Source organism: Nomascus leucogenys, unplaced genomic scaffold (genome assembly GCF_006542625.1).
Source record: "Nomascus leucogenys isolate Asia unplaced genomic scaffold, Asia_NLE_v1 Super-Scaffold_3019, whole genome shotgun sequence".
NCBI classification, from domain to species: Eukaryota; Metazoa; Chordata; class Mammalia; order Primates; family Hylobatidae; genus Nomascus; species Nomascus leucogenys.
The window spans coordinates 774677-799317 of NW_022095789.1; the positions used below are offsets into that span (position 1 = coordinate 774677).

General features: G+C 55.9%; 2 protein-coding genes across 5 annotated transcripts in view; one reads left to right on the forward strand and one right to left on the reverse strand.

Moving 5' to 3' along the window:
• Positions 1-238: 238 nt before the first annotated feature.
• HK3 (hexokinase 3) lies at positions 239-20129 on the forward strand. Its single transcript, XM_030808440.1, has 23 exons — positions 239-321; positions 1712-1758; positions 4836-4957; positions 5352-5441; positions 6450-6741; positions 8026-8113; positions 9344-9612; positions 9809-9963; positions 10059-10178; positions 10270-10365; positions 11235-11334; positions 11415-11598; positions 12115-12270; positions 12414-12647; positions 13236-13531; positions 13644-13780; positions 13860-13979; positions 16860-16955; positions 17125-17224; positions 18867-19050; positions 19151-19306; positions 19463-19696; positions 19781-20129. The coding sequence occupies exons 1-23, from the start codon at positions 239-241 to the stop codon at positions 19923-19925; spliced, it is 3504 nt and encodes a 1167-aa protein (XP_030664300.1). The 3' UTR covers positions 19926-20129.
• The window catches only part of UNC5A (unc-5 netrin receptor A), a 68225-nt gene continuing 63683 nt past the window's right edge, over positions 20100-24641 (reverse strand). For 2 of the 4 annotated variants that reach the window (XM_030808472.1, XM_030808473.1), the window contains 7 exons: positions 23749-23836; positions 23321-23489; positions 22897-23130; positions 22620-22769; positions 22374-22538; positions 21525-21703; positions 20100-21292 (listed from right to left, as the gene is read on the reverse strand). In XM_030808472.1, coding sequence (XP_030664332.1) covers positions 21127-21292; positions 21525-21703; positions 22374-22538; positions 22620-22769; positions 22897-23130; positions 23321-23489; positions 23749-23836 — 1151 coding nt within the window. In that variant the 3' untranslated portion in view covers positions 20100-21126. The other 2 variants (XM_030808470.1, XM_030808471.1) reach the window with 1 other exon arrangement.

A 24641-nucleotide genomic window follows, 5' to 3' on the forward strand; every position in this document is an offset into this window, starting at 1 on the left:
CTGCAAGGCACATTCACGGTATAAAGGATGTGGAGCAAATTGGGGGAGCTTATTGGGGGAGCTCTGTGCCTGGCGTGGGCACTGTGGGTGGTGAGAAGCCTGTGAGCAAGCTCAGAGGGAAGGCCTGACCTCCCAGCCCATCGGCAGTGCTCTGGTTGTGCCCACCTCTCCCCAAGCAAACTGCCTTTCCTCATTCCTTAGCTCCATCTGTACAGTTGGAGATTGGCACTAAGGGGCTATGAGGGAACCTTGTGAGGACTTGTCCTTCCCTTTGTTGGTCAGTGGCCATCTGGTGTCTGAAGAGAACCGCTGGCAGCTGCAGTGCCTCTGCTACAGCCAGGCTGTCCCAGCTGCTCACAGACCTCAAGCTCAGCCATCCTTCTCCCTCCACTGGCCTTGACCCAGACTTTCCCTGGCATTCTGACTAGGGAACCAGAACCCCTGCTCCTGGGGTCTGGACACAGACCTTCCAGAAACACAGATGAAGAGCCCTGGCAATGCTTGTTAGGGGCATATCCTCACCCTGGCTCAAGAAATTGCAGGCTGTCTGCATGAATCACAGCTGGGCCTTTCATATTCAGTTCCACATTCTCCTCTCCCAACTGAACAAAGTTGAGAGGGACTGGGATCCCAGGCTAGGCAGGATGCTATGTTGTTTGTGACAGCCACTCTACCCTCTGCCACCCCATCCCCCGCTTCCCTGTCTTTCACAGCCTATATGCCTGGTTGGTACCCAATGAACTTCACAGCAGGACTGTTTGGCATGTTTCCCGGCCTCTTCATGCCACTACTGATAGAGGAGCCACTATCCCTGGTCTCCATCCTGATGTTATGTGGGGGCCTACTATCTGTGGATAGAGTTACTGCTGACAAGGCAGCCTGAAGCTTTTAAGCATATCCATGCCTTCAACAAAGATTGTTGCAGGCTGTCTAGTATTCTACATTGGTGCCCCAAGGTTCTGTGCCTTTGAGGAGAAATTTCCACAGAAAAACAGCTTGTTGGCCAATAGCTTCACAGCAGCCTAACACTCCCCTTCTCCTTCCAGTAGAGAGGACCCAAGATGTGAACCTACTCTCCCTACTCAGCCTACAGACGAAAGGCCAGACTCCGCAGTCTGCCTGTCACCTCCTCTCCCACTATATGTCCCCACCTTGGTGTATCTTCAGGCGCCTGGAGCTGCACCTCATTCCTGTGTGTGTGATTTGTGGTTGTGTACATGCTCTCCACCTTGTCAAGGACCACTTTTGTCAGGATACTGCTGTTCTTTCTTCAAGGCTCAGCTTCTTCAGCTAGCCCTGCCCACTCTCGGCAGAGTCAGCCCCTTCCTCTTGTGCTCCCACATTGCCTCTTGCTCAAAAGTACTTCCCATAACCTTTCCAGGCTAGGCGCCTCCAGCTCCTTCTAGGGGCGAGCCACCACCTCAAAACTCATTATATTTGCAAGATAAACAGCCCTCAGCATTGTAGAGGGAATGGCCCAAAATCTTAGACCCAGTTCAATGCTCCACTTTGTGGTAATCATCTTGCTCAAATTTTCACCACAGCCTTGCCTAGCCTGGGCTACTCTTAGGGCAGGCTTAGAAGGAAGTGCAGCTTCCTGAATTAGCTGATGTTTGGTAAGTGGTGGTGGAGGAAAAGGGTGGGGCTTGAGGATATTATAACGGGTCACCCCTGAGTGTCACTTTTGGTCATTGGGGTGCCTCATTGCCAGACAAGAGCTCAGACGTGAGGAGAGTGACCAGCTTCTGTGTATCCCAGGTAAGCGCTTCGGTCTAATTACTGCCTGCTCCTTCCGCAGCTGTGTTGTCCTCATCCCTCCTGTTTGGCTCACACCAGGGGAAGTGGACACTGGAAAGATTAAGCCAGCTGGTTCTCTTTCTTCGTTTTTGAGATTGAGTCTCCGTGTCACCCAGACTGGAGTGCAGTGACACAATCAGGGCTCACTCCAGCCTCGACCTCCTGGGTTCAAGTGATCCTCCCACCTCAGCCTCCGGAGTAGCTGAGACTACAGGTGCACACCACCACACCCAGCTAATTTTTGTTATTTTTTTGTAGCGATGGCGTTTTGCCATGTTGCCCAGGCTAGTCTCATGTTCCTGGGCTCAAGCAGTCTGCCTCCCTCAGCTTCCCAAAGTGCTGGGATTACAGGTGCAAGCCACCACACCCAGCCTGCCAGCTGGTTCTTGATGGCAGCTCCCAACATCAGCAGAGATCCCTGGGGTACTTTTCAGGAGGAAAACTCACTTCGTGTAGCCCATTCAGCTAAGGGAAGCCACGGGGCCCTTAGTCAAACAGACCTTGGGCTCTGGGGATACTGCAGTGAAGGAGACATGTCCCTCCCCACAGGGAATCTCAGTTGGAAGAGACAGAGCTGAATACATTTACCTAGCATATAAATATTAGGGCCACTTGGGGATTACTTCACAGATTCTGTCATGTAAAAATGCTGAATAAATATTGAATGGATGAGGGAATGAATGAGTGAGTGAATGAATAAATGAACTAGCTGGGCCTTGAGAAGGCCACGTGTGTAGCCCTTAGTCCTTTTCAAAGATAATTGCCCCAGTTACCTCATTTTATCCTTGAAATAGACCTGTAGTGTAGAACAAGAATTCCACACCCCTATTTGACAGATTTGGAAACTCAGCATAGGTATGTATGGTTTGGGGAGATTTATCAGAAGCTGATTTGTTGCTTTATTAAATAAAAAACTACCTACTCCCCTTGCTTCCAATTTTAGAAAGGCACATTAGCACATACCTATACCAGACCCTGTGCTGGCCATGAGTGCAGCGGTGATCAAGTTGGGTGGGGTAAGGAGGTGAAGAAACTAGAAGCAGAGGTATCAGTTAGGAGGCTGTTGTAATAACCTGGCCAGAGGATGGTCTGGTGCAGTGGCTGTAGGAATGGGGAGGAGGGGACGCACAGGAGAGCTCTTAGAGAGCCTGAGATCCAATTGCATAGAGGAGGTGAGGGTCAGGGATGCACGCAGGCAACCCGAACGGCCATGTGAGTGAGCACACTTCAATGTCTCCAGTCAAGGTGGAGAACAGGAGAGCTTTGTGGGGGTAAGGTGATGGAAAAACGAGTGTGGCTTTGTTGAATTTGAGGAGCTTCTCCACCATCCAGATAGTGATGTCTAACAGACCACTGGGATTTAGGATTTGGCTGAGGTCAAAGGTAGATTTGGGAGCCCTGACACAGCTATTAATGAAACCTTGGGAATGGGTGAGATAAAGGGAGTGTAGAGGGAGGGCATGACCAGAAACTTGGGAACCCTATTGTCTGAAAGAAGAGAAATTACTGATGAAGACTACGAGAGACTCAGGAAGGAGACCTAGGAGAGACTGGCTGTGAAAGCCAAGGACGGGGAATTCTGTAGCAAAAGAATGACTAGTGGCTTTGCATGCCTGAGAGAGGGCAGCAAAGGTGGGGACTGAGGAAAAGGCTTGGGATTGGGCAGTTAGGAGGTCACGAGTGACCACGTGGAGTGCAAATTAGTGAGGGTAATGGGAGTAGGCTAGGAGGGGAGTGTAGGGGTGGGAAGGTACTATATTTCCAAAAGTTCTGCTGTTGCAAGGAAGGGAGGTAAAGTGACTCAGTGGACAGATGTCTCTTCCCATATTGGGCCCTCTGCTGTGTTTCCTTTTTCCCCCACCCCTAAAGAGCACCTGACTCACTGAAGGCTCCCTTGGGACTATGGAAACAGCAATACCACCTCCAGCTCAGATGAGCGAAGTATCTGACATTTCTACAGTTCCTTACAGTGTGCAAAGGACCACTAACTCCTTTAATCCTCACAAGAACTGAGCTTTTCATGTTATAAGAGGAAATGGAGAATCATAGAGTTTCAGTTCAGATTCAGCTACATAAATCTGAATGCACATCTGAGCAAGTTGCTTTGCTCTCGTGATCTCATTTGCCCCACACAGCCCTTTGATACATGTTGGTCCCATTTCACAGATGAAAAGCCTCGAGGTTGAGATGGGGTGCGGCTGCCTTGTGGAGAGCAGGGTTCCCACCTCTGAGTACAGGGCTCTTTCTGCTCTGCATCACTTCACTGTTAAAACCCACCTGATGTTTATGTTGCACAGTACATTTCATAAAGCACTTCCCCAGGTGTTATTCTATTTAGTGCTCACAACAACCTTGTGAGGGTAGATATTATTTCCTCCTGTGTTATGGATGGAAGCTGAAATTCAAAGAAGTCATAAATGACGTCCAAGGTCAGGTCACTAGTGGAACCCCTTTCTGAAGCACAGATCCACCCCTGTCCATGACCCCTGTCGCCTTCAGGATGAAATTCATGTGCCTTAGCCTGGCACAATGACTGTCCCTTGTCCAGCCTGCCTGCTTCTCTGGCAGGTCTTTGGTTCCTTCTTTGTTCCAAGTCTCTAGCATGTCCCTGACCTCCCAACCACAGCAGCATGTCCATCTATTACATGTGGCCATCTTGCTCACTGCCTGTGCTAATCATACTGTGATTGTTGATGAGACTATGAGGTCCCTGAGAGCAGGGCCCAGATCTGCTTCATCTGTACCACAACGTCCAGCATAGCAGGCATCAGGAACTGTTGACTGTCAATGAATATCAGAATTAACGAATGGCATTTGGACTGAAATCAGCCTTTCCAGTGCTCTCTCATTAGATATGCTTGTGAAAAACAAGGGCCTTCTAGTTGACTGCCACAGGATCTTTGATGGTTGGAGGTTCTGAATTCTGCTCCCAGCTTCCTTCCTGGTCCTCTTCAGAAGGAAGGAAGTTGGTCTGGGTTACAGACTCCTAGGGCCTATAGAGTAAATGGTTGACCCAGGTTGTCCCTTTTCTCCCACAGGTGGCCACCCTCCACTGTGGAAGCTCATGGACTCCACTGGGTCTTCAGGGTTGTGGCAGGGGGAAGAAGCCCTGAGTTGCCCTGAGGAGGGCTTGCCCGGGCCCTCAGACAGCTCAGGGCTGGTAAGTTCAGCACTGGGTTCCTGTTTCATGCTTGTCCAAGGCTGTCAAGAGCAGCGTGACTGAAGCTGCCATGGGGCCCTGGGCTCTCACTCATTCCACTGAGCTTTTCATATCTGAGCTGGTAACGATCTCCTTTCATGCTCCAAACAACTGCAAGGTTGGGATGATCATCTTACAGGTGATGAAGAGGGATATAGAGAAGTGATATGACTTGAGTTTAAGACATGACAGGAGCTTGAGCTGGGTGTTTCAGCTCCAAACATGTCATTTTTGCCACCTTGCCACACAGGTGCTGCTCCAGCCCCAAGTGGGTGACACAGTCTAGAGTGGACTTTCCTAGGGTTATCTGGTCAAAAGCTGTGTTCTTGAGACCTTTCCTTTCCCGCCTCTCCAGTTCCTCCTGCATGTCTCCCTCAACGTAGCCGCTACAATCAGGCACACAGACGATTTTAGTGCCAAACTCATGCCTGAGGCTTGCTCAGAAGTGAGTTTCTTCTTTTTCTGTCATCTTGACCAAGATTTAGAAGCAGTCTCATACCACACCCTTGAGCAGGAAATTCTTGTGTAAGCCATTTCATATCTCTTAGTCTCTGTTTCCTCATCAGTAAAATGGAGGAAAATAAAGTCTAATACTCCTCACCCCCTGAAGGCTAATGGAGATAAAGGACTTGCCTATGGCCAGGCACGGTGGCTCACGCCTGTAATCCCAGCACTTTGGGAGGCTGAGGCAGGTGGATCACCTGAGGTCAAGAGTTCGAGACCAGTCTGGTCAACATGGTGAAACCCCGTCTCTACTAAAAATACAAAATTAGCTAGGCATGGTGGCGCATGCCTGTAATCCCAGCTACTTGGGAGGCTGAGGTAGGAGAATCGCTTGAACCCGGGAGGCAGAGGTTGCAGTGAGCCAAGATTGTGGCACTGCACTCCAGCCTGGGCAACAAGAGCAAAATTCCATCTCAAAAAAAAAAAAGGCCGGATGCAGTGGCTCACGCCTGTAATCCCAGCACCTTGGGAGGCCGAGGTGGGTGGACCACAAGGTCAGGAGATGAAGACCATCCTGGCTAACACAGTGAAACCCTGTCTGTACTAAAAAATACAAAAAATTAGCTGGGCATGGTGGCAGGCACCTGTAGTACCAGCCACTCGGGAGGCTGAGGCAGGAGAATGGTGTGAATCTGGCAGGCAGAGCTTGCAGTGAGCCAAGATCGCACCACTGCACTCCAGCCTGGGCGACAGAGCAAGACTCTGTCAAAAAAAAAAAAAAAAAAAAAAAAAAAAGGACTTGCATAGAGGAGGTGCTCACTAAAGGGTTCTTGAGTCATTCTCTGCAGTTTCTTTAGTTTTCTGGCATGTTCTGACATCCACTTGACTAGGCTTGTTGCCCAGATTGTGGGGGCGTTACCCCTCGCTGCATTTCATTCTCCCACTTCCCCCTTGTACAACCTGTACCCCAGACCTTGCTGCAGACAGTTCTTCTGTGCCCAACCCACAGCCGTGCCTCAGGAGTGACAGCGGTGGCTGGGCCACAGTGCCTGCCCAGCCAGGACTGGCTCTAAGGCCTGCCGTCATCTCCTCCCTCACTTCTTACCCCTCCCTGATGACACTCCTGTGCAGGCCCCCATCTGCCCTGCTGGCTCCATCACGTACATCTGCAGCTCAAAGAATTCCCTTCGGCTTTGGGGGACTTCACAGGGACACCAAATTTCCCATGGTCCTGGACCCCCAACTCAGCACCACAGGCCTTATCCTGTGCTCCCCTTCCCATGACCTTAGGTTGAAAAAAGGTTAGTTAACCACATGTGGCCAGTTCCCAGTCCCATCTCAGAGGCCCTTCCCCACCCCTTCCACCAGGCTTCTCTTTGTCATCAGAGAGGGTATGGAGTCAGGCTCTCCAGGCCGGGTGTGCTTTGTGCTCTGAGGACAGGGAATCCGTGTTCCACTGAGCATCTCCTATGTGTGACACTGTTCCTCCACTTCAGGTTTGCTGTCTTCTCAGTCCTCATGGCATCTCTGAGAAGTGGGTACTATTGTTCCCGCTAGATAGAGGGGTCACTTGCTCAGAGAGGTGAGGTGATGGGCCCAGGCCAGCAACACAGCAAGTTGGTGACAAGAGCCAGTGTTGAAACCACATTGGACTTCACACGCTCTCTAATGCCTTTCTCCTTGCTCTTCTGTCTGAGGTCTCTCCCCGCTCTTCCTGGGGTGTCGGGGGTGGCTCCAATAGCTTCTCCTGGCTTGTGTGTGCCTCACCAGGATCTGCCAGGGAAGTCCTTCTGTCTTTCTTGCAGTTCTGCTGTCTTCTAGTCTCTCCTCCTGAACATCTCAATGTGCCCAAGAGGAAAAGGAAGAAAAACAATTTGCCCAAGCCATTGACTTCTCCATGACTCTACTGTTTTTATGAAGCAATACTAAAACGCCCCTCCCATCCCAACGGCATTTGGCACTTCTGCATACATTACAGCCTTTAGTTCTTATGCCACCACAACCATCCAATCAACAAATCCTGCTTCCAGCTGGTGCTCCTCATGGCCCTCAGATGTAGCCTTGAGCAAGACATAGTCCCTGGCATTGGGGGACTTCCAAGTACTATTATTTTCTCCGTTTTGCACAAAGAGGTGACTGAGGCTCAGAGAGAGGTGTGACTTTCCCAGGACCGCAGAGCCAGAAAAAGGGAGTGCGAGGACTCAGGTGTAAGTTTTCTCAAGCCGGATCGTCTGGGGTTTCTTTCTAGCAACTTTCATCAGCCTTGGGTTCTTTTCAAGGGAACTTTCTAGGTTTTATAAAGCTTCACATTGATGTAGAAACATCTCTGCAGTTAGATAGTTATGGGTTCAAATTCTCCCCTGCCCCTTCACAGCTGCTTGGCCATGCAGATGACTTGCCCTCTCGGAGTCTCGTTTCCATGTTTCTAACACTTGGGTGGCTGGGGCTCAGAGGGGCAAGGCTGAGACGCCACCTGTCCTGCAGCTCTTTGACTTTGCTGCCCACTGCCTGAGTTCCTGGATGCACAGCCTGTGAGCAAACAGGGTCTGCAGCTTGGCTTCAACTTCTCTTTCCCTTGTCACCAGATAGGCCTGGTCAGGGGGGCGAGGTAGAGTGGGCATGGGCACCCCTAGCATGCATGGCTGCTGGAAGCACGTGCTGTAACGCAAACGTGTAAGTGGACATCTGGCACCCCAGTTAGGATGATTTACCTTCTTAGGTATCTGTTTCCCATTCTCTTCCTAAAGCAAGAGGTGGGACTGAGTTGTCCTTATCTCCCTCAACTGGCAGCCTCTCCTCCCTGGAGGGGCCTTATTATCCAGGTGCCTGAGTTGTTATTTCAAAGATAAGGGTGCAGTTTGGGGCAATAGGTCGTTGAAATGGAACTCCCATGTGACAGGAAGTAGGGGCTTTGGAAAGTCTGAGCCTGAGGAGGATGGAGTTGCTGGGCTGTGACCCTTCAATGAATCCAGGGAGGCTGTTGGGGCTTCTTTGAAGGATGGGTGAGAGAGTCGTCTAGGGGAGGGTATTTGCTCACAGAGATGAGGTCACTGGGGCTCTTAAGCTACTGGGCTTCTGGTGGAGTGAGAGCCTGGGGTGTCCTGGCTTCTGCCTTCCCTGCCTTCTCACCCACCCCTTCAGACTCCGATCCACTCCCAGATCAGTCTTCTCCAAATCCATCCCCTCGCTCTTCCCCTGGATCTTCGAATGGCTTGTTCCCTTCCTTCATTTAGGTCACCTCCTCAGGGAAACCCTCTTGGACTCATATCTAAAAATACCTCTTTCTACCCTGGTCACTCTCTAATTTCTTATCCTGCCCCCCTACCTTTAATAGCCACCATCACTACTGGAACCAAATTGTATGTTCACATGCTTAATTTCTGTCTCCCACCCTGGAATCTAAAACATTTGTTGCCTCTTGGGTGGTTATGTGTGTGCAGTGCTTAGAATAGAGCTGGGTGCGTAGTGAGGGCTGCAGCAATGTTTCGGAAAGGATGAACGACTGAAAAAAAGACCATTCTCTGCAGTGTGGTTTCCAAATGCTCTCGTGCTGGGCTTTTTCAGGCTTCAGAGTCTGAGAGTGGGTTAGGAGAGGAAAACACTTGAAGTTTGTTTGTGCATTTGTTTATTCTCTTGTTCGTTCAACAACTCACTGAGAGACTCTTGCTGTGGGTCCTGGGGAGCCAGAGAGCAATCATTCATGGTATGGCAGGAAGAAGGTCTTGCCAAACCCTGAATTCAAAGAAGAAGAGGGGTAGGGTAGAGGATGTAAGGAGTTGAGAAGGAGCCGTGAGGTAATGGGGCAGGAGGAGGAAGAAGGTGGGTTCTCTTTCCAGGACAGAGCCTTCTGAGGATGCCAGAGCTGGGTGCAGGCTGTTGGCAAGAGAGCCAGGGTGTATGAAGAGCCGAGGAGTGGGCTGGGCAGGGCAGGCCTCTGCCTTGGTTGGAGTTGGGGAGTCTGGCCAGCCCAGCAGTGCTCCTTCCCAGATGTTGGCCTGTTTCTCCCCAGGTGCAGGAGTGCCTGCAGCAGTTCAAGGTGACAAGGGCACAGCTACAGCAGATCCAAGCCAGCCTCTTGGGTTCCATGGAGCAGGCTCTGAGGGGACAGGCCAGCCCGGCCCCTGCAGTCCGGATGCTGCCTACATACGTGGGGTCCACCCCACATGGCACTGGTGGGTAGCATAGATTGAGATGCGTGGCCAGGCCTAGAAGAGGGTACTGATCTAGGGGAGGGAAACGTTCCTTATTCTTGTCCCCCATCTCTATGGCCCCTTGACGAGACTTTGCAGGCCTTAGGAATTTGGGAAGTGGGCAGAGGGCTCTGGTCTTGCCAGCTGCATGCCTTTCTGTGACCTGCTTGCCCTCCAGAGCAAGGAGACTTCGTGGTGCTGGAGCTGGGGGCCACAGGGGCCTCACTGCGTGTTTTGTGGGTGACTCTAACTGGCATTGAGGGGCATAGGGTGGAGCCCAGAAGCCAGGAGTTTGTGATCCCCCAAGAGGTGATGCTGGGTGCTGGCCAGCAGGTAAGCACTCACTGCCCAGCCTGTGGTGTCTGGGGGCCTGGCTGGGCGGCTGGGGCTCAGATGGGCAAGGCTGAGTCCCCCTACTTCTCCTGCAGCTCTTTGACTTTGCTGCCCACTGCCTGTCTGAGTTTCTGGATGCGCAGCCTATGAACAAACAGGGTCTGCAGCTTGGCTTCAGCTTCTCTTTCCCTTGCCACCAGACGGGCTTGGACAGGGTGAGGTGGAGTGGACATGGGACGCTGGGTAGAGGGTGGCTGGAGCCCCATGAAGGCCATCAGAGGAGTAACCCAGCTTCTCTACCTCCAGAGCACCCTCATTTCCTGGACCAAAGGTTTTAGGTGCAGTGGTGTGGAAGGCCAGGATGTGGTCCAGCTGCTGAGAGACGCCATTCGGAGGCAGGGGGTGAGTGGAGGGAGGGGTGACAGGAGGGCTGCCCATGTTGGCCTGGGCCTGGCACACATGCGTTGGGCCTGGGCTTCTGGGAGAGTTGCTTTCCTCTTCTCTTCATGTCCTCCGTCCAGTTTAACCTCAAGTACGTGTTGCTGCCATTCCCATTGTGTAGGTTAAAAACACTGAGGCTAAGAACGGTCAAATAAACGTTCAGGACCCGGGGCAAACAAACATCAATGGACTTTGACCTCCTCCTCAAGGTTTTCACAGTCTAGAGGGGGAAGCATTCTAATAAAAGGTTGTCCGTGTCAAGGAGGAGTGCGTGGACAACTCTGGGAGCACTACGGAGGAAGCACCGGCTCTTTGATCGGGGACTTGAAGGAGGAGTTTGCCTCCCTTCAAGTCAGGCTGGGGCTGGGGCGGAAGATCTAGTCTCAGAGAAGGCCACACACAAGACTCTGGATGCTGGAGAAAGGCTGATCCGTCTGGACTAACCTCTTGTGGCGAGAAGCCAGTGCTGGGAGGAACAGGCTTGGGGAGCCAGGCAGGATGACAGTGAGGCTGGCAAGGCGCAGCGTTCAAGGAGGTGCTCAGTCTCAGGAAACTCATCCTCATCCTGGGAGATGCTGAGGGTGGACGTCACTGTGACCTGGGGGCCCGAGTTGGGGATTAGGGAGGAGCTGAGGGTGGGATTGGAGGAAAAGCTCCTATAGGGTGGGAGCCCAGAGCATCTGTGACACAAATGTGTGTGGCATGCAGATGTGTGTTTCATGGACTCTATGTATCTCCTTCAAAGCCAGGGCCCCAGCCCTGCCCATCCCCTGGATTCCTTCCTCTGGCCACTCAGGCCAGCCTTGACCTCTGCCCTCTTCATCATCCAGGCCTACAACATCGACGTGGTTGCTGTGGTGAATGACACAGTGGGCACCATGATGGGCTGTGAGCCGGGGGTCAGGCCGTGTGAGGTTGGGCTAGTTGTAGGTGAGCCACAGACCGTTTGTGATGACGGGTGGAGTGTGTGCTGCCTGGCGAGCAGGCCCTGACAGGGTTGTCTCTGCCAGACACGGGCACCAATGCGTGTTACATGGAGGAGGCACGGCACGTGGCAGTGCTGGACGAAGACCGGGGCCGCGTCTGCGTCAGCGTGGAGTGGGGCTCCTTCAGCGATGATGGGGCGCTGGGACCAGTGCTGACCACCTTCGACCACACCCTGGACCATGAGTCCCTGAATCCTGGTGCTCAGAGGTGACCTGGCAGGGGGCCCTGACCTTTGGTTCCAGGCCCTATCTATGACTGCTCTGCTCCCAACCCCTTCTGTCCCTGTTCTCAGGCCCTTAGGCCCCTCCCCGTCACTCTGAGGGTCTCCAGGGAGCAACCTGGGGGCCCTGGCCAGGTTTAAAGAAGGAAGGGCCCAAGGTTCTAGAACCCAGAATTGTCAGCCCTTGATCTTCCCTATTCCTGACTCTGGACTGCACTGACAGGTTGGGGGTTGAGGGCTGGAAGTGGCTGAGCAAACTGCTCTCTGCCTTCCTTCAGGTCCTTCTTCCTCTCCAGGAGTCTTCTGAATGTAACCTATGTGAGAGGGGGCAGTGGGGTCTGGGCATACACCCACCTGTCCTCTGGGAGGCCATTCATTGCTTCTGGAGTCTCCAGTTTGGGAGCCCCAAAGAAAAGAATCCGTCTTTGGGAACTCTTGGAGGTAGGGCCAGGTGGACTGAGGACTTAGAAAAGGCTTCCTCCAGCCACCTTTCCCACCTGCAGGTTTGAGAAGATGATCGGAGGCCTGTATCTGGGTGAGCTGGTGCGGCTGGTGCTGGCTCACTTGGCCCGGCGTGGGGTCCTCTTTGGTGGCTGCACCTCCCCTGCCCTGCTGAGCCAAGGCAGCATCCTCCTAGAACACGTGGCTGAGATGGAGGAGTGAGTGGGGGAGACGGTGGCTTAGTGGGGGATTCTTGGCTTGGGGGAAGGGGAGGATACTCTGTCCCCAAGGTAGCCATGGGGCTTTAGTGGGATGGGGAGCTTCTGGGCTGAGCCCCAAACCACTTCCCTTTCCCCTCCAGCCCCTCTGCTGGGGCAGCCCGTGTCCATGCTATCCTGCAGGACTTGGGCCTGAGCCCTGGGGCTTCGGATGTTGAGCTTGTGCAGCACGTGTGTGCGGCCGTGTGCACGCGGGCTGCCCAGCTCTGTGCTGCCGCCCTGGCCGCTGTTCTCTCCTGCCTCCAGCACAGCCAGGAGCAACAAACACTCCAGGTCGCTGTGGCCACCGGAGGCCGAGTGTGTGAGCGGCACCCCAGGTATTGTGGAAACATGATCCGCATGATTAGGTGGCATGAACACCTGTGTGTGATACACACCCAGAGGGCCCTCTGGGATCACATGTGCATGCCAGTGGACACGAAGGGCACTTAGGCAGAGGAAGGGCCAGACTGAGCTATGGGAGGCCAGAAGACATCCAAGGAGAGAAACGATGCTTCCCTTTGTGTGTGCAAGGGTGGAAGCCATGGCGACACTGGGGCATATGGTTGGTGCACAGAACAGATTTAGAATTGAAGTGATAGGGGAGGCTGCGTATGGTGGTGCACGCCTGTAATCTCAACACTTCAGGAGGCTGAGGTGGGAGGATCATTTGAGCCTGGGAGTTTGAGGTTACAGTAAGCCATGATCACTCCGTGGCACTCTAGCTTGGGTGACAGAGCGAGACTCGGTATCTAAAAAAATAAAAAAAAAAAAAGTGATGGGGCCTTGGGCTTCAGGAGGCCCTAGGGGTCCAGGGCCAAGCTGGGCGCACCTGTGTGTATCTGGGGGTCCAGGGCCAAGCCATGCACACCTGTGTGTGTCTGGGGGTCCAGGGCCAAGCCGAGCGCACCTGTATGTATCTGTAGATTCTGCAGCGTCCTGCAGGGGACAGTGATGCTCCTGGCCCCGGAATGCGATGTCTCCTTCATCCCCTCTGCGGATGGTGGTGGCCGAGGAGTGGCGATGGTGACCGCCGTGGCTGCCCGTCTGGCTGCCCACCGTCGCCTGCTGCAGGAGACCCTGGCCCCGTTCCGGTTGAACCACGATCAACTGGCAGCAGTTCAGGCACAGATGCAGAAGGCCATGGCCAAGGGGCTCCGAGGGGAGGCCTCCTCCCTTCGCATGCTGCCCACTTTCGTCCGGGCCACGCCTGATGGCAGCGGTAAGGACCTGGCCTGAGTGTGGGACCAAAACATGGGCTCCTGGGGGTCCCAGTGTGTGCTGGGGCTGGAGCCACAAGCCCTATCCTGGCACTGAGGGTCTCTGCCCCACAGAGCGAGGGGATTTCCTGGCCCTGGACCTCGGGGGCACGAACTTCCGTGTCCTCCTGGTACGTGTGACCACAGGTGTGCAGATCACCAGCCAGATCTACTCCATTCCTGAGAGTGTGGCCCAGGGCTCTGGGCAGCAGGTACCCACAGCCTGAACCTTGATGTCAGAGGTGGGGAAGGGCTGAGCAGTGCCCACCCCTGACCTGTCCTGCCCCACAGCTCTTTGACCACATCGTGGACTGCATCGTGGACTTCCAGCAGAAGCAGGGCCTGAGTGGGCAGAGCCTCCCACTGGGTTTTACCTTCTCCTTCCCATGTAGGCAGCTTGGCCTGGACAAGGTGAGGGAGGGCCAAGAGAAGTGATTCCCAAGGGCCTCCTGCCCCCACACACCCTTCATGGAGTGGGCAGGAGGCAGGGGAAAAGGCTGGGTGGTGGGGGGGCTGGGGTTGGTGGTGGTGGCAGCACTGCTGGGCTGGGCTTGCACACAGCCTCAGTTTCCCCAGACAGGGTAGGCCCAGGGTTAGGGTCTGAAGCATTTGGGAGCAGGTCAGGCCTAGACTGGGGCTGATCAGAGGACAGATCATCCATTTTAGCTATAGCACTGGTGTATGGGCCTCGGGGTCCTGCGGGAACCAGCGTTTGTTCCTGTCTCTAGCAGGGGCTTGAGGTCGCTTGGGGTTTTTTTGGCCTCTCTCCTCCTCCTTTCTTTGTTTCCTTCTCAGTGCCTGGCTCAGTGTTGGGTGCATGACTAGGGTGGCAGAGTGCCAGGCACAGGCTGAGACACACATCCCTACTCAGCGCACACTTTAGCTTGTCCTTACACAAGGATGAGGGACTTCTCAATGTGCACACTAGAAGCCTGTCACGGAAGCAATACTTCTCGGACCTCTGGTCCAAACTCCCAGGAATCTGCCTCTCAACATACCCAACTTCTGCTTGAAAGCTTCTTGCCAAGGAGCTCACTGCCCCTGAAGGCAACAGTTGCATTCTTATACACCTGTGATCAATGAAAAGCTTCATCTCACCTACTCCAACCAGCCTCCATGTGATTTTCACCCCCTGCACCTGCTCTGACCTCGCTCTGATACGCAACTCATTTTCTTTTTTTTTTTTTTTTTCTTTTGAGATGAAGTCTCACTCTGTCGCCCAGGTTGGAGTGCAATGGCATGATCTTGGCTCACTCACTGCAGCCTCCACCTCCTGTGTTCAAGCGATCCTCCTGCCTCAGCCTCCCAAGTAGCTGGGACTACAGGCACATGCCAACACGCCCAGCTAATTTTTAGTAGAGATGGAATTTCACCATGTTGGCCAGGCTGATCTAGAAATCCTGATCTCAGGTGATCCGCTCACCTCAGCCTCTCAAAGTTTTGGGTTTGCAGGCGTGAGCCACCACACTCCACCTGATATGCAACTCTGTACTCTGCTTTCTTTTATACGGTGGTCCTTTGGATGGTGCAGTGGGCCAGTCTTGCTGCTTGGCTGCTCTGCTCCAGGCTAAGCCTGCTCAGTCCTTTTGATTATTCCTTGTAAGATGTGAGAAGCAGGTGAGACTCCGTGTGCAAATCAGGGGGTGGAGTGGGGCAAGAAATATAGTCTTATTAATTTTCTGTAACTGGACTGTGCTGAAGGCTGGGCGCGGTGGCTCACACCTGTAATCCCAGCACTTTGGGAGGCTGAGACGAGTGGATCATGAGGTCAGGAGTTCAGGACCAGCCTGGCCAAGATGCTGAAACTCCATCTCTATTAAAAATACAAAAATTAGCCGGGTGTGGTGGCATGTGCCTGTAATTCCAGCTACTCGGGAGGCTGAGGCAGTAGAATCACTTGAACCCAGGAGGCAGATGTTGCAGTGAGCTGAGATTGTGCCATTGCACTCCAGCCTGGGTGACAGAGCAAGACTCCATCTTAAAAAAAAAAAATGTTGGGCCCACATTCTTTTCAGGGGTGAAAACTTAACCAGTGTGGGGATTGCCTTCCCCAGGAGCCACTTTGAAAGCTCTGCAGCAGCCTTTGCTGTGCAGAATTTGCAGGGATGTGGGAACTCAGGGAGGTGCCCCGGGCCCTGCTCTCTGGGCACTTGCCTCTGCCACTTCCTCTCTTGAGTCTCCACACCTTCCTGGGCATTACCTGGGGAAGGAGAGCAGAGGCCTCCTCTGTTCTCAGATTTCTCAGATCCCTTCTGAACAGGGGTTCAGCCCAGTGGAGAGGGCATAGGACACCTGTCTCAGGAAGCCATCAGCAACCTGGGTCTGACTTCCCCCTTTGCCTCCCCTTCCCTACTCTAGGGAGAGCGGCCCACACAGGGGCTATTACTCATCATCTGATCTCTCTCAAACGGGTGCTTTCTCTCATTCTATCACATTCTCTGCTTTCTGTTTTTGAGACAATAAGCCTAGGACAATAAAAAAAGGGATAAAAGGACATATTATTGGAGGAAAATGTTGCTTACTATTTCTAAAATCTTCTGCCCCAAAGATTTCCTGACCTACCCTCCATGCTCCTCCTCTGAGCAAAGCAGTAATTTTCTCCCAACAGCTGTAGACTAATTCCTGCTCCCCCCGCCCCCTCCCTCAGAAGATACACACTAAGAAAACAGCATTCCTTTCCAGGTAAAGTCGAGCCCCATGTCACTAAGTTTCAGTCCCTTTTCTCACAGTTCAGGCACTCAACCTTCATCCTGCCCAGGGGCCTGGGTTCTGGCTTTTCCATTCCTCCTGCCCCTGTATTTGGAACACACGAGTGACTTGCCCATTGACACGGCTCTATCCCTGAAGCTGAGAATTCCTTCCTCTCGAGTAACTTGGAGTTCTTTCTGAACGGGTGGGATCTGCTGTCATCTGGGCCTCTGAGCCTTCTCTGTCCTCCCCTATCTCACACACAGCAGTCACTTTACCAGCTCTGTTCATTCCTAACCCAATTACAAAGGGCCATTCCTTCTGGGCAAACGTCTTAAAATGGCCAGACCCTCTGACCGTCTGGAACTAATAATGGAAAATGTAGGTTAGATGGTTATTAATAGGTTTTTGCACACCGAAAGCCTGCTGGGGAGTAGGGAGCGGGCAGAGGGCAAGGCCTTCAACCATACAGCAAAGTAGGCAAGGAATTGTGCTTGGGGAGGGTGGAAATCCTAGGCTTGTGATGGATGCAGGTTTTGCGGAGGCAGAGTGAGCCTGAAGGGGCCTCCAGCTTCCTGCCACTTCGTCTCGGTCTTACCCCAGGGCATCCTCCTGAACTGGACCAAGGGTTTCAACGCATCAGACTGCGTGGGCCAAGATGTCGTGAGTCTGTTGCGGGAAGCCATCATGCGCAGACGGGTAGGAGCCTGTTCTAGGGGTGCTTTGGGGCTGTGGCAGGCCTTGAGGGGAGCAAAGAGTCTCTTACTTTCTGAGGGGGAAGCCCTCTGCAGTAGAGACCTCTGGGTCCAGTGCTGGTTGCTGTGACGACCGCGTTGCCCAGCAACTAGCAGCATCCTTTTGTGTGCAGGCAGTGGAGCTGAATGTGGTTGCCATTGTCAATGACACGGTGGGGACCATGATGTCCTGTGGCTATGAGGACCCCCGTTGCGAGATAGGCCTCATTGTCGGTGAGGAGGGCCCTGCCTTTTCATGCCCCTACTGCTTGGCAATTTGCTGCCTTCTGTTGATTCCTCTGGTTGGATGTTTCCTTGGCGTTGGGGACGTGGGATTGCTCTGGTCTGACCCAACAGGGCTCTGGAACAATCTCTTGGGCTGGCAGTCTGGAGCTTGGGTGTTTAGTCCAGCTCAGTGACTGACTCATGGTCATTTAAGCTCTCTGAACTTCAGTTTGCCCATCTGATAAACGAATCTGAGCTTTGGAGTTGTACAGATTTGGGTGGAAATACTAGCTTTGTGTTTCCACCTGTATGACCTTGGGCAAGTCACCAGAGCCTCAGTTTCCTCATCTCTAAGATGGAGATAAGAATAACAATGCCTGTCTCAAGGCATCATGAGGATGACATAGGAGGGGACAAAATATAGCATGGTCCCTGGCTCATGGTACACACCTGGTGTTCGGAGCTGGGTGGGGGCAGGGGACCAATGAGCAATGAGGGTCCTTCAGACAGTCCAAGATTCCATCCTTATTAAGCACCTACCCTGTGTCCACAGGGGACTGGACAGAGGAATAGGAAGACACATAAAACAAGAGGCAATTTCTGCCTTCTCAGAACTGACCGCTCAGCAAGGGTTAAGCCCAGAACAACACGTGGCAGTCAGAGAGTGACTTGATTCTACACGTGGGCAGCAGCGAGGCAAAGATCAGGAAGGAGTGGGTCCCAGGACGAGTGGAACTTGAAAGCCCTGAAAGAAAGGATTTGGCTCTGTTGGGGAGGAGGGATCCCACGGCTCCCAGGGCATTGGTCTCTCAACACGAGGCATGTGGCAGCCCCTCTTGAGGGAGAGGTTTTTGAACCCAGAACCTGGCATGGGTTAGGCACTTGGGAGAGGCATGCCCAGGTTGCCGTGTGCATAAACAGCTGGACAGAGGAACTCCAGGTGGGGCCAGCAAGGAGCCCACCTGCCTGGAGCTGAAGCTGTGTCAGGGAAAGGAAGGAGATGCCCTCATCCAGAGTGCGCCCTCTGCCTGGAATGCCTTTTCCTTTCTGTGCTTCTTGGGTTCAGTCACCTCCTCTCTGTTGCTTTCCTGACCCTGTTGGCAGAGACTTGCCCCGTGGTCTGGGCTCCCACGATGCTCTCCTTGGTGCTTCCACGGGGGCACAGAGGCTCCGTCAGAGCTGGCTATTCATTGCCTGACCTCTGGCCAGACTGTGGGGCTCCTCGTCTCTGATTTCTCTGTGTCCCCTGCTCTTGGCCCAGCACCTCTTAGTTGGATTAAGGGCCTGGCAGGCCAGTCCAGGGAGCTTCGGCCTCTCAACCGCAGAGAGCTAGGAGCAAGGGCGGGGGATGTCACATGTCTCCCAGGGGAATGACAGGACAGCTGGGCATTGTAGGAGCACTTGGGGCTGGCATGGTGGATGCACTGATGGTGATGTTGGTGGGAAAGGCAGTGAAGGTCCCCAGGGCTTGGAGCTGGCAGGGTCTGCACGAGGGATGTCGGGAAGGAAGGCGGACCAGGACTAGGGACAGGCTGTGAGTCTGAGAGGTAGAGAGAATGAGCCCGAATGTTGCCATCTCGGTATGGGAAATGCTCAGAGGGTCCTTGTCTGCATCAATAAGTAGCTTCCACGTTGTCTGGCCTCTCTGCAGGAACCGGCACCAATGCCTGCTACATGGAGGAGCTGCGGAATGTGGCGGGCGTGCCTGGGGACTCAGGACGCATGTGCATCAACATGGAGTGGGGCGCCTTTGGGGATGATGGCTCTCTGGCCATGCTCAGCACCTGCTTTGATGCAAGTGTGGACCAGGCGTCCATCAACCCCGGCAAGCAGAGGTGTGGGCTGGGCCCAGGCAGTGGTGGCTGGCTGTGACCGGTGCTGGGGATGGTGGCCGGTGGGGCCTTCTGCCCTGTGTGCACACACATGTTCATGCAGGTTTGAAAAGATGATCAGCGGCATGTACCTGGGGGAGATCGTCCGCCACATCCTTTTACATTTAACCAGCCTTGGCGTTCTCTTCCGGGGCCAGCAGACCCAGCGCCTTCAGACCAGGGACATCTTCAAGACCAAGTTCCTCTCTCAGATCGAAAGGTGCCTGAGGCCTCCATTGCCTCCCCCGCTTCAGGGGGTCTCTCTGTCCACTGTGGGGGATTGCTGGCCATGGGTGGTGACGAGGTCCGCTCTGGAGGATGAAGGGGGAGAAGTCACGACCCGCCTCCCTGTGCTCTCTTCCTTCCTGGCCCCCAGTGACAGCCTGGCCCTGCGGCAGGTCCGAGCCATCCTAGAGGATCTGGGGCTACCCCTGACCTCAGACGACACCCTGATGGTGCTAGAGGTGTGCCAGGCCGTGTCCCGGCGGGCTGCCCAGCTCTGTGGGGCGGGTGTAGCTGCCGTGGTGGAGAAGATCCGGGAGAACCGGGGCCTGGAAGAGCTGGCAGTGTCTGTGGGGGTGGATGGAACGCTCTATAAGCTGCACCCGCAGTGAGTCTGGGTGTGCGGGCTGGGGAGGGAGGTGTGGCCAGGTGGGGCTGGTGGCCTGGGCTCACCTCAGCCCTCCTCTCACAGCTTCTCCAGCCTGGTGGCGGCCACGGTGCGGGAGCTGGCCCCTCGCTGTGCGGTCACATTCCTGCAGTCAGAGGATGGGTCCGGCAAAGGTGCAGCCCTGGTCACCGCTGTTGCCTGCCGCCTCGCGCAGCTGACTCGTGTCTGAGGAGATCTCCAGGCTGAGGAGGGCTCTGCCGCAGCCTTGCTGCACCCAGGTTGGGGTCTGCCTGTTTCCCAGCCAGGCCCAGCCACCCAGGACTCCTGGGACATCCCATGTGTGACCCCTCTGCGGCCATTTGGCCTTGCTCCCTGGCTTTCCCCGAGAGAAGTGGCACTCAGGTTAGCAATATATATATATAATTTATTTACATTCACGTCCGATAAAATCCCTATGCGCCCCGGCGGCTGGGCAAGGCTGTGTACATAAGGCCAAGTGTAAGTGCGTGAATGCACTTAAGACAAAGTCAGGACACGAGCTTCACATGACAGGCCCCGCGTGGGGCACCAGCCAGCCCTGGGGACGGGCACGCCACGCCACACACACTCGCCACTGTACAGCCCGGGACTCCCATTGCATATTCACAGGCCCCGCCGGGCAGGGCACCTCGAGGCTGGGGGAGGGGCAGGGGCAGGGAGGAGCCGTGGGGTGTCCCTGGGTGGGTGGAGAGGGCAGCATGTGAGAGGCAAATGTGCACCGACACTGGGCGTGAGACGTGAGCAGCCTCAGGTGTACAGCAAGAGATGTGTGTGGTGGGGGGGTGTCTGCATGACCCGGGAGGGGGGTGTGTGTGAGATGAGCACACGAGGCATGCGTGGCACGTGCTCGTGTGGTGGTCGTGTGCCTGAATCCAGGGGCTACCCCCTGTCCGGCTGTGGTCCTCGGTCCTGCAGGCTTGGAGCAGGGCCCCTCAGACGTGCCCCTACCCAGCAGGCACAGAAATGTTTGCATAAGGTCCAGCTCAGGCAGGAGCTCCGGGGCCCTGGCCCAGGCCCAGTGTGTGTGTGCATGGCCGTGTGTATGCGGGGCCCCTGGAGAGGGACGGGAGGAGAGGTAGCATCACACGCACATACATACACACAGATAGGCTGGGCCTGGCCCAGGCTCCAGGCACTGTCCATCCTGGGCCCTGGGACCGAGTGTGAGCAGGTGGCAGTGCCAGCCTGGCTAGGCAGGCCATGGAGAGGTGGGAGTTCAGGCAGGGTCTGAAGGACCAGCATTAAGGGACAGCTTCGGCCGGGAGGGGGCCTGTCCGAGCAGCTCTCCCCGGTGTGGGGAAGGGCCCCTGTCCGGCTTCTGCCTGTCCTTGGTGGGCGCCAAAGCTGGTGAGAGTGGAGGTGTTGGGCCTGGCCGGCCTCAGCACTCGGCCTCAGCACTCGGCCTCCGACACTGTGAAGAGGCCAGCGTCTGGCTGGCCCAGTCCAGCCACTGCTGCAGCCAGCTGGCTGAGGTTGCCGTTGGGGAAGTGCCGCGCCTCCCACAGGTTGAGGATCATGGCTGTGGGGCTGGGCTTGGCGGCAAAGAAGCTGAGATGGCTGTGGAGGGGAGGGGGGCCGTCAGCAGCCTGGCCTGGCCCCAGCTGACACCTCCTGCCCCCCTGGCCCACCCCGGGGCAGGGCCTCCCCGAAGCCAAACACAATGACTGCCCCGGCCACTAGTAGATACGGCACCGGCCCCACAGGGCCTCCTGTCCACCTTACCCACCCCCACCCCTGGGCAGGACTGTCGGTGGCCTGAGCAGGCACTCTCTGCCCCTCTCCCGCCCACCTGTCCAGGTGGAGTTTCTGGGCCAGAGTCCGCCAGTCGGCACCCCGGCTACAGGGTGGATCCAGGCTGGAAATGATCTTCTGCCGAATGAGGAAGGGGATCTTGAAGGCACTGGGGCCCACCAGGGCTGGGACCCCCCCTTCACTCTCCAGAGCCAGCAGCTCAGCAAACCTTGTGTCCTGGAGGTGGGAGGGAAAGAGGTGCCTGTTAGAACTTTCCCCAAGCCTGGGCCCACTGCCACCTCCTGCTGGGGGAGCTCCCAGACTTCCCCAGAGCATGGGGGCGGCATGAGCACTGGTACTTCCTGGGCACCTCCCATGTGCCAAGGCCCTGCTTACTGGGGCTCAGAGGTGCAGTGACCTGCCCAAAGCCACATAGCCAGTGAGCAGAGGAGCCCTCTGTGGCCTCCCTCCCTCTCCGCCCTTCTCCCCTCCAAGTCACTCTGCCTAGCCTCTGCTGACACTCAACACACACAGCTCTCTTCATGGCCTGAGTCCTCCCTGCCCAGCTCTCACTGCCAGAAATGCTCTTCCCCTTAATGCTGCAGCCAAACTGGCTCATTCTTTGAGGCCCAGTACAAAGCCCCTCCTCAGGGAAGCCCTCCAGGGTCTCCCCTCCTGCTGCTCCCATGTCCCCTGCACTCCCCTCCCCAAGACCCATTTGCACCTGTGCCTCCCTGTCTCTGAGTCTGGGAGGAAGCTGCCAAGGGGTTTCTAGGAGGAGCTGGGCCTGGGGACGGGCGGGAGGGAGAGTGGGTGGCAGGGCAGGCAGGGCAGGAGCGTTTTGGGGGCTGGTGGGGAGTTGGTAGTGGGAGCAAGTCACAGCGGTGCTGCAGCCCCTCCCGTCCACCTTGGTGATGTTGAAGTTGATGTTGAAGCTCTGCCCATCGCCCTCCACCTGCCACACCCACAGCTTGCAGGCCAGGTCACTAGTGCTGGGGCTGACACGCTCCAGGGTGAAGGTGCAGTGCAGGTACTGCTGCGTGCCGTTCCAGATGTGATAAAAGGGGATCTCCTGATGGGGGTGCAGAGAGGAGGTGTCAGGTGAGCCCAAGCTCCGGGCCCCTTGTGCGCTGGCCATGGCCCTGGCCCTCACCTGGTAGCTGACGAGGAGCTTACTCTTCCACAGGGAGCTGGGCACGTCGTGGATGGACAGGCGCAGGTTGTGGTAACTGTCCTTGAAGTGCAGGACCCGTGGCTCCTGGATCAGCTGTCCGCCCAGCTGCTTCTCCAGCTGCACCACCTCCTGCAGTGCCCCAGGTGGTCAGCCCAGGCCCCTCCCCACTGCACCCAAGGCAGTCAGTCCACAGGGCCAGGCATAGCTCGGCCTCCCAGCGGCGGGCGGGGGCGGGGGGCGGGGGGGCGCGAGATACCTTGAGTGCATCATGGGTGTCATGCAGGCAGTAGACCCGGATGTTGTACTCGAGGGAGGTGCAGGCCACCGGCGCAAACAGAAGCAGCTTGAGGCGCTTGGCAGCAGCCACACTAAGGGCCTCTCCCACCAGGGCAAAGCGGCCCAGCTGCTCGGTGAAGACGTAGCAGGCACTGGCCTCCAGCTGGCAGTAGTAGAGGTGGGAGGGCGCCTCCTCGCCCAGGTGCAGCACATCCTGCGGGCAGGGGTCAGTGGGTCAGTTCGGTCCAGCCTCAGAGCCCTGGGGCCAGCTGTGGCTTCAAGAAGTGGCTGGAGACTGGGGAGGGGTGGGGGTGCGGCTCAGGACCACCCAGAGGTGGAAGGCCGGGTGAAGCGTGCAGTTAGCCCACGTTCCCTTCTGGAGCCCGGGTCGGTTCCCTGCTCACCTCCCAGCTGCCCTCGCACGACTGCTTTTTGAGGCGCAGGCTCCAGCTGTCAGGGCTGGGCTCCCCACAGTGGTCCATAGCCAGGATGACTGGCCGGGTGAGGAGGACGCCAGGGGGTCCGCAGCTAACGATGGGACTCAGCAGGGTCTGACAGCCAGCTAGGGGCAACCTCAAGTGGGGAAATATGGGTGGGGAGGGAAAGGTGTCAGTGGCCCATCCTGGGTCCTGAGGGCCAGGCCAAGGGCAGGGCAGCAGCGTCCCAGGGGCCAGGGGCTTGGGCTGCAGGACCACGTGGGGCTTAGGCGCAGCTCTTTCCCCCGCCGCCTCAGGCCAGGCACAACAGTGGGTGGGCAGGGGGCTTCCTGGGGACCGAAGGCAGCAAGCAGGCAGGTCCCTCCCACACCCGGCAGCGGGGCCCACGGCCACACCTCACGTCTTCCGGCTTGTGCAGCGTGAGGTAGATCTCGTAGATCTTCCCCCGGGGTATGGCATCCGGGGGGATGAGGAGGCTGATTCCTGGAATGGCAGGAAGAGGGCCAGGGCTTACCCACGGCCAAAGCACCCAACACCCCACCACACGGCCCCTCCAGGAGCCTTCCTGTGAGGACTGACTGGTGCCAGCCCGGCCCGGGGACAGAGGGGCCTCAAAGACTGCCGTGCTGACCAACCACCCCCACAGGCATGAAGCTGAGTCAGGGGCACCCCATGAGCAACTGAGGGAACCCAGGTGGGGAAAGCATGCCTAGCTAGCTCAGGCACAGAAAACTTGGGGACAGAAGGTATGCTGTACCGACCTCCCTTGTCCCCTGAAAGGCACTGGGCGGGACCAGGGTATTCCTTGCTTAAAACCTTCCCTGCCCCCGGGATGAAGTCCAGCTCCCTGGCCTGGCATGGAAGGCCCTTTGCCTCTGCCCCCACTGCCTCTCTAGCCCGGCCAGTGCTACAAACTTGGTGGCTCTGGAACCACTGCCTGAGCCCCCACTGCCCTCCTGTCCTGCTCCAGCTCCCCTCTCCATTGCTGCTTCTACTCTCTGCCACGCCACGGTCCCTGCAGGTGGGGTGGGTCTTGAACAACCTATCTCTTGGGCTGGATGCCCTCCCGTCGGCTGACTCGCCTCTGTTCCAGCGTCTTGGAGGAGCAGGATCAGTGTGTGAGTGGAGAGTGGAGTGGTTCAACAGGGAGGTGGTGGGACAGGATCCGGCAAAGAAGGGGGCCAGGGAGTCCCTCTAGAGGTGGTGAGCAGGGACTCCACCAGACAGGGAGCCCTTTCATGAGGAGGGGCTCCCAGCTCAGGACAGGGGGAGGGAGAGGAATTCCATG